The following is a 16,524-nucleotide window of genomic DNA, read 5'->3' as shown; positions in this document are numbered from 1 at the left end:
TAAGTCCACCAGCACAGTTCAGAAATAGATAACGGGAACCACACAATTAAGAATAAAATAAAAATTAGGGCTTTTTGAGACCAATCTTGTGAGATACTGATCAACCTCAACTTCCACTGATTTTAATGGGACTTGAGGGCACTCAGTAACTTGCAGAAAGTGCTTAGCATCTCACAGAACTTGGCCCACAATTTGCTGATGATCTAGGCCTTTGAATGTACATATGTAGATTTCACAAATACAGTAACTCCTCACTTAACGTTGTAGTTATGTTCCTGAAAAATGCAACTTTAAGCGAAACGATGTTAAGCGAATCCAATTTCCCCATAAGAATTCATGTAAATGGGGGGATTATTCTGGGCCAAGAAGAGTTCTATGGACATGAATAGGAAGAAGGAGAAAAACAAGTCAAAGGGTTTTTGGTTTTCCCTTTAAAACATGTGACAGGTCTCTTTCCTTCGATTTTTGATGTCTTTCCTTTCATGTAAATATTATATTTTTTCTGTTTCACGTGAAGGGGGCGTGAAGATAAGGCAGCTATGTCTGCTGTTAACAAATGTTTTGGCTCCTGTGCTCAGAATTTTCAAATCAGAAATAACTATATAATGATTGTGCAAATCACACACCCAGCCAACCAGATTCCAGTTGATTTTAATCCTTTTATTGTGGAATTTATATACCTGGATTAACACATTTTGTCTGAGTATCTCCAAGCACTTTGCATACAATTTACTTAAGCCTTGCAGTGCCACTTTCAGTTAGCTAATATCACTGTTCTACAGAAGTTAGATAAGTGATTTATCAAGGTCACACAGCAAGCCAGGGATAAACGAGGAAATAGAACCCACGCCTCCTGATGCCAAGTCCTATGGTCTCTCACCTCTAGACAACACTTCCAATTCAGTAAATTATTTATTTTTTATTTTTACACAGATCCTGATTGAATTTTGTGCAGGTGGAGCAGTAGATGCAGTAATGTTGGGTAAATACAAGATTTTGTTTCAAATAATAATCGTTATAACAGGTTAAAATAAAAATAATTAAATATTTGGAAGGATTTCACTTTTAAAAATTATATACTATTTTGAAATGCAGATATTTTGTTTGTATTTTATGCAGGACTATACTGAACAATACTCAATGTGATGATTTTAAAATGTTTATTATATGAGTGTAAAGTAGCTATATCTATGTACCTAACCCCCTCATCTTAATGTAAAGTAATTTTGTTATTTTTAAAATGGTCATTATATTTCTCAAAAATCTAAATTATTTTAAAATTAATAATTTAAATTATGCATTAATTTATGCATGTGAGCAACCTTAATCGCATGAGTAGATTATTTATGTGATTAGTTGTCCATATATTTGTCTTTACAGAATATGGTTCTTTTTTCCATCTTACTCAAAGTATTATTTAAAACATAATTAATATTTCATTGACCTGAAAGTCATTTTAATAACATTTCTGTATATTAAACAGAAAATTCAAAGTAACTTTATAAATAGTTCATAAATGAGACGTTCCCAGATCCCAGGTGTGAAATCCTGGCTCCATTGGAGTCCATGGGAATTTTGCCATTGACTTCAGTGGGGCCAGAATTTTTCGCCTAATGTTTACTTCTAAAACTAAGTGGTCAGATTGACAGTTTTTGCTATGATTTATAATGATCAGTCTGGAAATTTATGTAAAAATAAAAACGCAAAAGATGGGATTTTTTTTTTATATTTGTGTATGTGTTTCTCTTTCAGAGCTTGAGAGGCCATTAACAGAGCCACAGATTAAAGTAGTTTGCAAACAGACTTTGGAGGCACTGAGCTACTTGCATGAAAATAAGATCATTCACAGAGATCTAAAAGCTGGCAATATTCTTTTTACATTAGATGGAGACATTAAACTGGGTAAGGCTCTTGCATGGAAATATACAAGATTTAAAAAAAAAAACAGATCATCTCATGAACTTTTTTGTTTAAATTGTTGTTTGGCACTGTTAAGTATTTGTGTACTTAGATATATGTTATAGAAGAATTATAGTTCAACAGACATAAGTGATTTTTTGTTATTCTGAAAAATAAGTAAAGCTTGAGTTATCTTATTTATGCTTGGCAAACCTCCCATAGAGCAGGAGCAGGCCTTGTACCAATACTGTTACTGAATTTGAAAGTCAGGTTACGCTAGGTGTAAATACTTTTAAATATATATAATATAAAAACAAGAGTTTTAGGTTTCATTTGGCTATGGAAAATATTTAAAATGTGTGAAAATAGTCTATAATAATTCAGTTTCTTTAAATGTCTCCCACTAATATTCTAGATATAGAAAAAATTATTATTATTGGTGTTCCCTTTTCCCGGCAGCCTTCTATACCACTGATCACTCCCTCTTCCTTAACTTCAGTGGGAGCTGGAACACACAATTGCTATGAGCTTTGTAGTGTTTCTTCCTAGCATTCTGTCTGAAGTAATCACCACCGCCCAAAATTTCCTCTCCTGAGAATGGGGATGGTATAGAGAGGAAATCTCCATGAGGATTTCTTCATGAAGGCTCCACATTGTCCCATTGATGGATGGAATTTGGTTCCTCCATCTAGAAAATGGCTAAATGGCCCACCTCCAAACCTGGTAGATCCTCAGGGATGCACAGTTGGCCAGATCTAGCTGCATGGAGGCCCTCTGCTTTTACAGTGGCTTTGGGGCTCCAAGTGTCATTCCTTCACTACTAGCTTAACTTTGAAGTCAATTAAAAAATTCAGAATAGCTAAGCAAGTACTTTGGTGATTCTTTGCCTTGTTTTTTCTTCTGCAAAATAGGGATGATAATCCTGCCTTGCTATTTGTTTTGTCTGTTAAACTTGTAAGCTTCAAGGTAGGAGCTGTCTCTTACTGTGTGTATATATACACAGCACCTGGCACAATGGGATCCCGATCTTGATTGTGGCCTCCCACTGTTTCCTTGTACTCCTCTGTCTGTATCCACCTATTGTCTCTTATGTTATACTTAAATTGTAAGCTTCTTGGGGTAAGTAACTTTTTTTTGTTTTGTGTTTATGCAGCCCCTAACACAATGGGGTCCTAGTCCATGACTAGGATTCCTAGGCACTACATTAGTAGAAATACATAAATAAATAAAATAATAATACAAAATAATACTAAATAAAATAATAATTAATACTAAAGCTTGAGGCTGTATTATCTTTTCTAACAAATTTCCACAGGGTCAGAGCTAGGATGACATGTATTCTTCTGTCTTTGTCCATTTCCCTTGTCCCACGAGATCTCTGCCTCTTCTTAGCCTGGACGTGAAGTTGGGTGATAGTGCTGCAGAGGTAGCTGAGACCCTACTTTGCAAAGAAATCTAAGTGGGGAAGTCCCCTTCTTTCGTGGATTCAGTGGATGTAAACTGGCCCTATAAAATTCAGACTGGTCAAAGATTTAATTTATTTTACCTTTGAAAAGGAAACAGGGTCTGTATGAAAGAATATATAATTTCTTTCTTGCTGCTTGTACTGTTTGCTTTTTTGCTTCTGGTGGTCTTGAATATGTTAAGTGCAATGCCTCCTGTTTTTTAATAAAATGGAATTTCATATGTGATAGTTTTATGAGAAACAATCAAGTTTTAATGTCTAATTTATAGTATCTACAGTCCTTTAATATTTCTGGTTTTATACTGGAATAGGTAGCTGCCTTAATCCTACACTTTTTTGTAAAGAGCAAAATTAGGCTTATCAAGTGTTGAGCCTATCACGTCATTTTGTACAGATTGAAGCAGACAGAGTATGGGTATTTTGTCTCTGGTCTAATCAGTACACTTTAATTAAGAAGAGTTAGAACATCTGCTATAGTAGGACACAAAAAAGTATCTCTTCAAAATAAATATACTTATTTTATAAATGAGAAATGTCATGCTTGATATGCTATTTGATAAAATTTATTATTGGAAATGCAAGATTTCTAATTTACATTTTACAATCAAAAGTGTACCTACATGTCTTTACTATTCGCCTTTTTCAAAGATTTCATACTGGGGGAACAGGAAAAAGAAAATAAATCCTAGTTTAGGATCTCTGAATTAGTGTAAAAATCAAAACCTAATGGGGAATTGTTGAAGTAGGTAGAGATGTTAATGTTCAGGTTTAGTGTGATAATTTCATAGGCAAAATAAATAATTTCCTAATGGAAAATCGTTTATTTCTTTTCTTCTAACAACAAATACTTCTCCTACCTGCCATTATTTCTGTCCTTCACATCCTAATCTTGGCATTAGCCTTTAAAGTGCTTTATTTTTAGCAGGGGGAGTCATTATACTTTTTTATTAGAGTAGTTAGTGAGCTACAAAGTATTACTGATTTAATAATAACAACACATTTAAATATTTTGAATGCTCACTTTGGAGTTTTAATATTCATATATATATACTTTTTGGTCTACAGTGTAGCTCAAAATTTCATATGCTAGTTGTGGAATGTAAAAAAGAATTCCACCTCTAAATTAGTAATATTTTTACTGTTTGCTTCAAGCGGATTTTGGCGTGTCTGCTAAAAACACAAGGACAATACAGAGAAGAGATTCTTTCATTGGTACACCTTACTGGTAAGTGTGCAGTTTTGTTAACTTTGTAGCATGAACTAATATTTTAATATCACAACTGAGTACATAGCCTTGCAAAAGAATAATGTAAAATATGTAAAAGTGTGCCATTTACTTTAAAATATTTAAATTTCATTAATATTTTAATTAAGTAAACTATTTAGAATGTTTTTGACTGCAGATGATAATGCTTCTTTCTCTAATTCTATACACCATTCTCTTTTGCAGGATGGCTCCTGAAGTGGTAATGTGTGAGACATCTAAAGACAGGCCTTATGATTATAAGGCTGATGTGTGGTCACTGGGCATCACTTTAATAGAAATGGCTCAAGTAGAACCACCTCATCATGAGCTAAATCCTATGCGTGTGTTGCTGAAAATAGCAAAATCTGACCCACCTACATTGGCACAGCCTTCAAAATGGTTAGTCTTTTAATGCTAACTTTTTTTGCCAAGAGTTTTGAAGATTGGCCCTGAGTCTGCAGCGATGTAAGCACATTTAACTTCAATCACTTGAGTAGTCCTATTAAACTGTATTGAACTACTCACTTGCATAAAGTACTTCTATGTGGCCTTGGAGGATTGGGGCCCATGACTTTACTTTTTGTTATTGCAGTGTCTAGAAGCTTTCATATTAAAAAGGCTACAGTATCTTAGTATTTTGATATTGTTGTGTTGGAAAATAGAGCTTGTTCTTTTCAAATATAAGTTTCAGATTCAACATCAAATGTGTACATAAAGATTTTTAACTACCCTTTTTAAAAAAAAATGTGATATAAAGAAAAAGCATGAGGACAATGATCTGTTTTAAAAAAAGTAAAAATGGAAAAAAAGAGAAATGTTGAAGAATCCTCTTTGATTTCATACAGAGAATATACATTGTTTGAAAAGAGTATGCCGTTGCCCACTCAGTCATGACAACAGATTGTTTTCAAATGGTTAGTGCAAAATATTACTAGGTGAATTTGCAGTTAGGATGCATCGATGAAGTGAGCTGTAGCTCACAAATGCTTATGCTCAAATAAATTTGTTAATCTCTAAGGTGCCACAAGTACTCCTTTTCTTTTTAAAACCAAGAACCATAAAATAAAACCTTTCTTTAAAATGGAACTTCATTTGAAAAAATGCAGCTCAGGGACTAAAAAAGAACAACAGAAAGGTTAAGGTTGCACTTCACAAGGCAAAATAATGGATAAACGGGTGTTGAATCAAGCCATATCACTTTACGCAAAACAATGTGGCAGATAAAGCAGTGGTTTTTAATATAGTCTAGATTATAAAACTTTATTAAGAGAGATTACAAGGTAAGCAATGTGCTACTTTCAGTTTTAAACATTTATTGGATTGGCTATCAGAAGTTCAATATGCAACACCTCATGGGCTTTTCAACTGTAAAACTCATTGGGTTAAATTCATATCCCTGATATAACTCTATTGATTTCATTAGAGTTATACCAGTGATTGTAACCTGTTAAGGAGAAACTGTTTGGGTTTTGGTTTTTTTCATTCTCTTGCCTCTCCTGCCTTCTTTTGAATGGATGGTGAGCAATTGTAATGAAGTCATAAATAGGAAATTGAAAAGAATGTGTCACTATGCAGTTTGTGTAGGAGTAAAGGTAAAGTGGCAATCACTTCTTTGTTTTCTTCTGCAGGTCTTCAGATTTTAAAGATTTTCTAAGGAAATGTTTGGAAAAGAATGTAGATGCCAGATGGAATACTGCTCAACTTCTTCAGGTAAGAAAAGTTAGCTGCCAACAGGGTTATAGTACTTGGGTTTAATACATCTATTTAGAAGCAAGACACTGCTACTGTGAAGTTCTGAACAATTCAAAATTAGATATACTTAATCTGTATTTAACATTATGGGGCAGATCCTCAGCTGGTATAAGTCAGTGGAGAGACACCAGCTTACACCAGGTGGAAATCTGGCCTACTATTTATAAATTTTTATATGTAAATAATTCTCTTGTGGACCTATTTATGTTAATTCAGTGCTTCCCCTAATGTATAAAGTAGTTGTGTTTATATAAGCAGTTGATTGCTGACAGATGTTTTAAAAGCTTTAGTCCTCATCCATCTGCTCTAATGCTGTCACTGCAGAAGAGTTAACGGGAGTAGATCTGACTAGATACATTTGATTCTGTTTAACGTCAGTGCATGTTTACTTGTATCCAAAATACATTTGACATATGTTGAAAGGCTTTAAGAAGCAGGACCAAACAGAGAGAGAATAGTTTATGCAGAAAGAATATGAAGACAGGTAGTTGTTTTTTCTAAAGGAAACATACAGAAGGAATTGATTGTCTCGCAAATCTTTGGTCCAAAGGCAGCATTGTATTTTTCTAGATTAAATACTTCCAGATAGTAAATAGAAAATGTATTAGGTGGAAGTTCAGGCATGGAATAAAAAAAATAATGAAGACCATTTCCAAGAAAAGCAACCTCTTAAAAACTCTTTCTACTTTTGTTCTTTGGGTTGTTAAGGTCAGTATAACTTTTAAAAAAATTATTTCATGAGCTGTCTGTATTTTTGATGAGTTTATTGAACAAATCTCCACATAAAGATTTAGATATTGATATTTTAGATTTTAAAACTTCTAATTTAAAAAAATCTACATTAATAAAAAAGGGTGGTGAGTAAGTATTTCAGCTTAATCGCTTTCATATCTGGGTATAATGGAGACCAAGATATAACCCTAAAAGAATTGCTACTTTTATTCCATTGTTATAAAAAAATGAAATTACTGTTTACTTTAAATGCCAAATTTTTTTTTTCAAGCATCCGTTTGTTACTGTCACTTCTAATAAACCAGTCAGAGAGTTAATTGCAGAGGCAAAGGCTGAAGTAACAGAAGAAGTTGAAGATGGTAAAGATGAAGATGAAGAGGAGGAAACAGAAAATTCTCTGGTCAGTTAAAGTATAAATTTATATATGGATGCTTATTTTAATTACATTTTGTCTATGAAAAACTTATTTTCTGGCACACTAATTATTTTTGCAATATTTTTAATTTGTACTAAGAATGAATGTTGTTTTTTTTCTTCAAGTATAGCATGCCTTCAGTACAAAATACAGAGGTCAGAATTTATAAAAGTCAGATGATCTTAAGCTTCTTCAGGACAGAATAATAAAGAATATTGTGTGCATGTATGGTTATGCATGTACATGTGGATATGTAAAGCGAGAAGGCTGTTTAAACCAGGGGTGGACAAACTGTGGCTTGTGAGCTAAATCCCCAGCCCCTGTCAGGCGCCTACCATGGGGCTGAAGTCCCGAGCCCCAGCAGGTACGCCCCAGCTCTCGAACTTCTGAAGATAGCCATTTGCAGCTCGGAGGGTCAGTAAGTTTGGCCACCTCTGGTTTAAACAGTGAAAGACTTTTTGTAAAATAATGCACAAATATATACTTTCAGGCAAATATGTAAATGTATTAATGTGTAAGTGAACTGTGCATTTGGTATTATAACTAATAACTCTTGTATGGGTGAAGGTAATGACATTTATGTTATAAATTAAGTTTCCTGTGTATTTATAACTCGACTGTTTAAAAAAAACAAAAATCTGTCTAAAGGACAAACTCTTTAGTAGAGTTAGTTTGTGAGAAATTTTAGATTTATAAGGATACTTCTGCCAGTCAAATTCACTCCCTTGAAGGGAAATGAAATCATAGCTCTAGTATGATAATATGCTAATATATTGTGGCTAACATAGATGCATTTATATATATCCTATTTAAAAACACATTTGACTTCCAATATACTGAGATTCTAAAATACTTTCATATTTAGAATTATTTTAGATGCATTTTAGCACAAAGAGTGTGTTACTACATGCTTTCTTAGGCAAAAATCTCTCATTGAGGTTTGCCTCAGTAGGAAGAGCAGGATCAGGCCAATATTTGATACAGTAGCTAGGCATAATTTACATAACATTTTAAATTATATACTGTAATCTCCTAATGGCAAATTGTAACAGTTTCATTCACAGATTATGGAGTTCTAGTAGTAAATATAGACAAAGATGTGTCATTATCACTCTGAAGAGTGAAAGAATAATTATGATTTGAGATAATGGTTCATTAATATATTTTTCTGTATCTGTCTTTGTGGAAATATAATAATATTAATTCACAATCTAGCAACAGCAATTGCTAGAGTTATGTTCACATAATTGTTTTGATTCTAACTTCTTGTTACCATCTATTCATATCTGCTAGAAACTTTTACCTTTTTAACTGAAATTTCTCATGCTTGGTCTCTGCCTGAAGGTGAACTTCTGAAGTTTGTGTAAAAATTGTTCCGCCATTTTTGAGGGAGAAGAGGTTAAAAAATACACCTTTCCAATTTATATATCTATATACTGATATTCTAATATAATATAGGTATATATTTAAAAAACAAAGAAAATGTTGCAACCTTCTTAAACATTTGCAAGTTAAAATATGGCATGGAAATAACCCTGCTGGAGGCGTAGTGCCATTGTTGAAAAGAAATTTTTTTTTTCACATGTGAGTGGAGCAAAGTTGACTACAAAGCAAAAAGCTTAATCATTTGTATTGCTGCTAATTAGTTGGGACCCCTGGGGTGAGATCCTCATCCCCACTCCAGCCTTATTATGCTAGGTAAAAGGGCCCTGAAAGCCCTACTTCTGGCTATGGGAGGATTTCCCTGGCAGAGGCACTGTGAAAACAGCCATGAGACTGCTTTCTGAGTATCCCCTCACAAGCCCTGGCAAAGAACATACTGGGGATAGGAGGGGCATCTTGGGGCAGCACTCAGATTTGTGGGCAATGCTGTGGTCCGTAGGGCAGCCTGGGGAAGCTGCTGTAACTTAGACATAAGCTTTCGTGAGCTACAGCTCACTTCCACAGATGCATACTGTGGAAAGTGTAGAAGATCTTTTTATACACACAAAGCATGAAAAAATACCTCCCCCCACCCCACTCTCCTGCTGGTAATAGCTTATCTAAAGTGATCACTCTCCTTACAATGTGTACGATGATCAAGTCGGGCCATTTCCAGCACAAATCCAGGTGAGATTTGGGGGGGTGAGAAAACCTGGATTTGTGCTGGAAATGGCCCGACTTGATTATCATACACATTGTAAGGAGAGTGATCACTTTAGATAAGCTATTACCAGCAGGAGAGTGGGGTGGGGGGAAGTATTTTTTCATGCTTTGTGTGTATAAAAAGATCTTTTACACTCTCCACAGTAAGCATCCGATGAAGTGAGCTGTAGCTCACGAAAGCTTATGCTCAAATAAATTGGTTAGTCTCTAAGGTGCCACAAGTACTCCTTTTCTTTTTGCGAATACAGACTAACACGGCTGTTACTCTGAAACCTGTAACTTAGACGTGCCCCCAGATGTGTTTAATTTATGCTGAGGTCCTCTCCAGTCCCTGGAGTAGCCCAGGATCAGGAGGGCAAAAAGGTGGTGTGAGGCCAAGATTTTTTGTTGTGCCTCTTAGGTGTGCAGCACAGAATCCCACCTCTGTGGCCAGAAGAACCATATAGGGTGTAAAGTGGTTGAAGAAAGGTTTATGAGGACTTTACAAGGTGTGTGGGTGCTGAGGCAAATTATGTCCAGCGTCCCTCAGGGACTGAGAAAGGGCTCTTGTGCAATTGTAAACTGGGAAGAAGGGCTTTTCTACAGACGTAATAGTTCTGTGGTTATGTCTTGTCAAATAGTTTGAGATTATGGAATTCATTTTTCCTGGAAACCAAGCTACATACATGTAGTGTCTTTTCATATACATCTCTCTCTCTCTATGTAAGAAATGTTTGTATAATTGTTTTCTACATAAATTAGAAAATAGTAATTTTTTTTTAATAATTTTTTAGCAGTTACCAACAAACAAGCGTGCCTCCTCTGACCTTAGTATTGCCAGCTCTGAAGAAGATAAACTTTCACAGAATGCCTCTATTCTGGAATCTGTTTCTGAGAAAACAGAACATAATGCTGCTGAGGAGAACATCAGTATATTTCCAGATGATAAAACTGCTAGTGAACCCAAGACAATTAAAGATGTGGAAATTATTGACAGTGTGTCTGATACCACTCCTGGAGATATTGTAAAGGTGCAGAATGGGTCAGTATTAGTTGAGGAAGATGAGCCAGAGAAAAGATTAGGAGTTGAAAAGAATACTGGAAAATCAGAAGTAGTAAATGTGGACACTGGATCACAGACAGAAAGAAAAGAAGTTGATACAGTGACAACATTAGAAACAAATGATAAACACAGTCTGAAAACAGCGGAAAGAAGTGCCATAGAAAATGAAGAGACAGATGAAAATAAACTGAAAATAGCACCTGAAATTGAAGATGCCAGTGCTCAAACTACAGAAGTAATATCTAAAGAGACTGGGGAGAAAGAGGAGAAAGAAAGCAGAACAGAGAGGCAGGAAAATAAGAATGAAGAAACAACGATAGAAAAAAATACAGAGCAAAAAGATGATGGTAAATCTGAAGAAGTTCAGAAAGATGAGATGACAGGCATCACTAATGAAACTCTGGTTAAAGGTGCAGAGAAAATGGCTGACACAGAGCAGGAGCCACTAAAAAATGGAGTTGACAATGCTCAAGAGACAGGCAGCACTAATGAAAGACAGATCAGTAATGGAGATAAAATACCCGGGACAGTCCAGAAGCTAATGGAAAGTAGAACTGAGCATGTTCACGAGACAGGCAGCTCTGAAGAAACTCAGATTAAAAGTAGAGATAAAGTGACTGATACAGATCAGAAATTAGTAGAAAGTGAAAATGAAGATGTTCATAAGACAAGCAGTACAGAGGAAACTGAGGTCAAGGATTCAGGAAAAGTGGGTGGTATAGACCAGAAGCCAATACAGAGCAAGACTGAGAATATTCATGAGACAAATAGCACTGAGGAAATTCAGATCGAAAGTGTGGGTAAAGTGTTTGAGCCTGACCAAAATGTAGAAACACATGGACCTGAGGATACCCAGAAGAACAACATTCAGATAAATGCAGAGCATTCCGAAGTTCCGTTTGATGCACCACTTAAGAACAAGCTTCAGGATCCTGCAGTTGAACAACCTAATGATTCTGAACTCACTCCAGTACCCATTATTAGTGTTAGCGCTGAAGAAAATGAGGAAAAAGTTAAAATGGGTAATCAAGCCCATGCTGAAACATTACAGCAGCTAGAACCTGAGACACTAAAGGAAAATGATACAGATTCAGGCACTGGTTCTGCAGCTGATAATAATAGCATTGATTTGAACTTGTCCATCTCTAGCTTCCTCACTAAAAACAAGGACACTGGATCAATATCTTTACAAGTAAGTGTAGGACAATTAGTTATAATTTTTTATGTAAAATCTTATATAGTAAGACCCTAAGACTTCCTTGGGGAGTTAATAATGCCGAGAAAATCAACTAATCAGAAACTAGAGTCGTAATATTGAATCTGTACCTTTATAGGAACCACTTTGCTAGAATTGAAGATCACAAATAGTCAAATACCAGTTGCATCTAAAACTGTTTTCAGAGTAAAATATTGGAGTACATGGAATAATGTTGTAACTCTGTGTACATGTGTTTAGGCAGCAATTGTAAATGGCAACAAAACTGCCACACATTTATCTAAATCCAAAATCTAAACTATCAGATCAAAAAATTGTTAATCATTACAGTTGTGAGGATAACCTTCAAAATGTGAACTAAATGTAAACCAATACATTGAGACAGGAAATTCCAAAGAGCCGAAAACTACAGGATGATTAAGAGGAAGATTTGTCTTGTGGTTAAGGCTTGGGACTAGAACTCAAGATTTCAAGTTCAATTCCTGGCTTTATACATAATTCCTGTTGACCTTGGATAAATCACTTAACCTCTCCCTACCACATCTCAGTCTTCTCCATGTATATCTTCTCTCTAACCCATTGTTTGTCCTGACTATTTAGACCAGCGTTTTTCAAAGTTCGGGTCGCAACCCAATACTGGGTCATGGCATATAAGGCACTGGGTCGCTCTGGTCAGCACCGCCAGCCAGGACGTTAAAAGTCCTGTTGGCAGTGCTGCCCAGCTAAGGCAGGCTAGTGCCTGCCTGTTCTGACACCCCGCTGCGCCCCAGAAGCAGCCAGCAGCGGGTCCGGCTCAAAGGCAGTGGGGCCACAGGACTGCACTCTGCACTCTTTCCCCCTTCCCCCCCAAGCACTGGCTCTGCACTCCCATTGGCCGGTTCCCAATTATAAAAAATAATAAAAGGCTATTCATTTGTTAGTCACGTGATACTTTAAGTCATGAGGTATTGCTGAATTGAAAGGAGAATTTAATAGATTAATTAAATATGAAAGTTAATGAAGCACTGTCAAGGCGTGGAATCTGGCAGTAATGTTTGACATTTGATCACCTCACTGATTCACATTAGAAGCAGGTCTGTTGTTGAACACAGCTTGAAAAATTTACCAAACACTTAATGGCCAGAGGACTAAGCCTAAGGACAAAAGGCTGGTGGGAGTTGCCACCAAGGTCTAGAGAGGCATTGTCTCTAGAGATTCTCACTCCCCTCCCAAGATGCTACTGTCAGTAACTGAAGGGGAGGATATTGGGATTCCCACTAGAGGTGTTGTCCATGGATACTGCTCTTGAGCTCCTTCTTTCATATCCACTTCTGGCTTGTAGGTGTCTGACAAATGTGAAACCCTGGTTAAGGGATGAAAACAATTTGCTCTCTCTTCCTCTTCTCCATTCAGGAGCCTCCTGCTCTACCCCAACCTGTTGTAAGGAAGGTGTCTGCTGTTGCTCCTCCCCTAACCTAAAATTTGGGTCCTCTTTTCCCATTGTGCCTCTGTTTTTGCTGATTGGTTTCCCAGGCAGAAGTGGTAGGGTGAAATCAGCAAATCTTTATTCAGTTTCACTGCCACTTTTCAGAATCCTGGGGGCATATGTGAAAATGACTAGTCTTGATGAATTCAAGGGAAAGCAGTGGGGAACAACAAAGGCAACAGAACTGTCTTCAGACTCAGGAAGATAACACTGCATCAGTTCACATTGGAAGATTAAAAAATTGTCTAGATAAATGGCAACTTAATTTATGGGAAATAATAATAGCTTCATTTCCCCCTTTGCTGGCTAAAAAAAGTTTAACTTCTTGGCACTGGTAAGAGGACTTTTCAAGCTCTTGTAACCTGAGGACAGTTTAACTTTGCTGTATCTTATTCAGTTGCTCTCTATTTAGAAACTCAGTAATTTAATTTTTCAGATGTAAAAAAGTGTTATTCAGTTGAACACAGAATAACAACATTTTCATCCAGGAAACTAGAAGACACAAGAAAACATTAAAGAAAACTCGCAAATTTGTTGTTGATGGAGTAGAAGTGAGTGTGACAACTTCAAAAATAGTTACAGAAAATGATTCAAAAAGTGAAGAATTGAGATTTCTTCGGTGAGTAAAAATCTCTAAATGATTTTGGAGACCTTTGGTATTCCTTTTCCTTCCTGAATAACACAGGAAGAATCTTTAATTAATGCGAGAGCGCTCTGGGATTTGTTTTTATAGTGCATTGGGATTAAATTTAGATCTTTTTGTTAGCAGAAGGAAAAACTGTTTATTTTAAAATAATGATACAAAAATCCAAGTCTAATCTTACATTTCTTTTTTAAAACTGGTATTATTGAGCCCAAATAGTTGATTTTTTTGCAATTATTTTTATCTTTATTCACTTCCTCTCTTCTTTTGCCCCACCAACACTACTGTTCGTTATCAGACGTCAAGAGCTGCGGGAGCTAAGACTTCTTCAAAAAGAAGAGCAGAGAGCTCAACAGCAGCTCAGTAATAAACTCCTACAACAACGAGAACAGATGTTCAGACGCTTTGAACAGGAAATGACGGTAAGTTTGATTGATTGCACCTACATGATATAAGGCAACTTTTTATTTAGTGCTCTTAAAAGATGCCATATTGATGGAGTAGGTGAACATGGGTAGCAACAGCCTAGGCTTTTTCTGCTGAGGGTACTGTTCTGTAGTTCAGTGTTCATGTTTATTCAGTCCTTGTTCTCTCTACTTAGAGAGATTTTGACAGGTAGTCTTGTTGATCTCCTGAACTAATCGAAATGCTTGGAAATAGTGCCTCCCAGCCAGGAGAGGGTGATAAAACCAGTTTTTGGGAGGATGTCTTCCTCACTCCATTAATTGGTTTGCTCATTCACATACTTCAGTTGTTTTTGTCTCTAGCAAGTGGAGGAACATTTCCTTTGCCAGATGTCTGGTTAGTCTGGGCTAAAGCAAAAAGACTAGGCCAGAGATATTCATCGATGTTCAGCTGCCTCTGCAGCATGCACTTGAGACCCAAGAGTATGCAAGCCCTCTCCCTAGCAGCAGGTCAGCCCTTTCGGGAGTGCAGTATGACAAGTTCTACAGGAGCTCTAGGGCCCGGAGTTGCTGGTAATGCTAAGTCCTCACACAACCAAAAATTGGGGGATGCTTTTGCTTTAATTGTGTGGGAAAAGCTAGTTGTGAGGTATCTCAGGAGAGGACCAGCAAGGTAGAAAGCCTATCCTCAGGGAATACCTAGCATGTCCTATGTCCTCTGAGGGCACTGCCTTTGGTTTCCCAAAAGATCATCTTCTCTGGGACTCTCCAGGAATTTCTCTCCTACTTCTTGGTCCAAATAGAAGGAACCTTAGCAGCAACAAGCAGGTTCAGTCCTATCCCTGATCCTTTCCAAATCAACTCCAGCCTGCCTGAGCCCAGTCAGTCCTGGGCTCTCCTTCAGCCCAGTTCCTGAGTGACTCATCAGAGGAATGAAATAACAGCTATTAGCGCCATCTGATCCAGGAGAGTGACTGCAGAAGGTATTCAAACTCCAATAATGAACATCCTCTAGTCCCCAGGTCCTTCACAGCTTACTCCTAAGGGCATTCTGCACCAAAAAATTTAAAATTCTGCACCTAAAATTTTGCACACAATATTTTAAAGTTCTGCAAATTATATTTGTTAAATAAATGTGGAGGCTCCAGCATGGCATTGGGGAGCACAGGCCACTGGCTGCACAAAGGTGGGAGATGACTGTGCAGCTCCATCCCCAGGACACAGACTCAGCAGTGAGCCTGCACCGAACCCTGACACAGTGCAAGGTCCATGCCTGCCCCAGAAACATGGGTCCTGCCCCTCTGTGTGGGCAAGCAAGCTTAGCACGGCAGGATCCAAGTGTGGAGAGGCTTAATGTGGGAGGATCCAGGTGTGGGATGAGAGGATTCTCTGTGGGGCAATCTGGGTGCAGGCGGCTCAGTGGGGGATCCAAGTTCGGGGAGGATCTGGATGCACAGAGGCTTGTTGGAGGGTTCTGGGTGCAATGGTAAGGGTACTCTGCAGGGGGTCCAGGTGAAGGTGGTTGGGGCTCAGCAGTGGGGGGGGAGTCTGGGTGTGGGGAGGATAGAGCTCGGCAGAGGAGTCTGGGTGTGGGGGATTTAGTGGGGGGGTCCAGATGCTGGGGGAGTGGGGCTCAGTGGGGTGGGGATCCAGGTGCAACTGGTAGGGGCTTGGTGGGGTGGGGATCTGGGTGGCTCGTCAGGGTGGTCCAGGTGCAGTGGGAGTGGGGCTTATTGGGAGAGTTCTGAGTGGGGGAGGAGAGGGGCGCTGAGGCTTGGTGGGAGGGTCTGGGTATGAGGAGGTCTGAATGCACAGGGGTTGGGCGAGTGGGGGAGCAGTTCCCTGTACAGGAATCCCTCCCCCTGCAGCTGAAGAGCAATGGGCGCAGGAAGCGGTGGCGGGGAATTGGCAGAGCCTGCAGCCAGGGGAGAAATCTGGAGGTGGGTCTGATCCAGCCCCAGATGCCATGCAGGGGAAGAGGAAGTCCCGTCCTCCCCAGCCCAGCAGGGATTAGCAGCTGAGCTGAGGGTAGGAGCCACCCAGCCAGGTCTTCCCTAGTCCCACCTCCTGCCCCACAGTGATTTATCTCTCTGACGGCTG

General features: G+C 37.9%; 1 protein-coding gene across 5 annotated transcripts in view; it reads left to right on the top strand.

Moving 5' to 3' along the window:
* SLK (STE20 like kinase) overlaps window positions 1-16,524 on the top strand; it is a 65,756-nt gene that overhangs the window by 28,914 nt on the left and 20,318 nt on the right. For 3 of the 5 annotated variants that reach the window (XM_073354448.2, XM_073354450.2, XM_073354451.1), the window contains 9 exons: window positions 934-982; window positions 1,753-1,902; window positions 4,517-4,589; window positions 4,815-5,009; window positions 6,239-6,320; window positions 7,366-7,494; window positions 10,428-11,888; window positions 13,866-13,996; window positions 14,319-14,442. In XM_073354448.2, the coding sequence (XP_073210549.1) occupies window positions 934-982; window positions 1,753-1,902; window positions 4,517-4,589; window positions 4,815-5,009; window positions 6,239-6,320; window positions 7,366-7,494; window positions 10,428-11,888; window positions 13,866-13,996; window positions 14,319-14,442 (2,394 nt within the window). Of the gene's footprint in view, window positions 1-933; window positions 983-1,752; window positions 1,903-4,516; window positions 4,590-4,814; window positions 5,010-6,238; window positions 6,321-7,365; window positions 7,495-10,427; window positions 11,889-13,865; window positions 13,997-14,318; window positions 14,443-16,524 lie in introns of those variants that run through there. The other 2 variants (XM_073354449.2, XM_073354452.2) reach the window with 2 other exon arrangements.

Source organism: Lepidochelys kempii, chromosome 7 (genome assembly GCF_965140285.1).
Source record: "Lepidochelys kempii isolate rLepKem1 chromosome 7, rLepKem1.hap1, whole genome shotgun sequence".
NCBI lineage: Eukaryota > Metazoa > Chordata > Testudines > Cheloniidae > Lepidochelys > Lepidochelys kempii.
The sequence above is the reverse complement of the archived record's forward strand: the minus strand, read 5'-3'. Positions and strand labels throughout refer to the sequence as shown.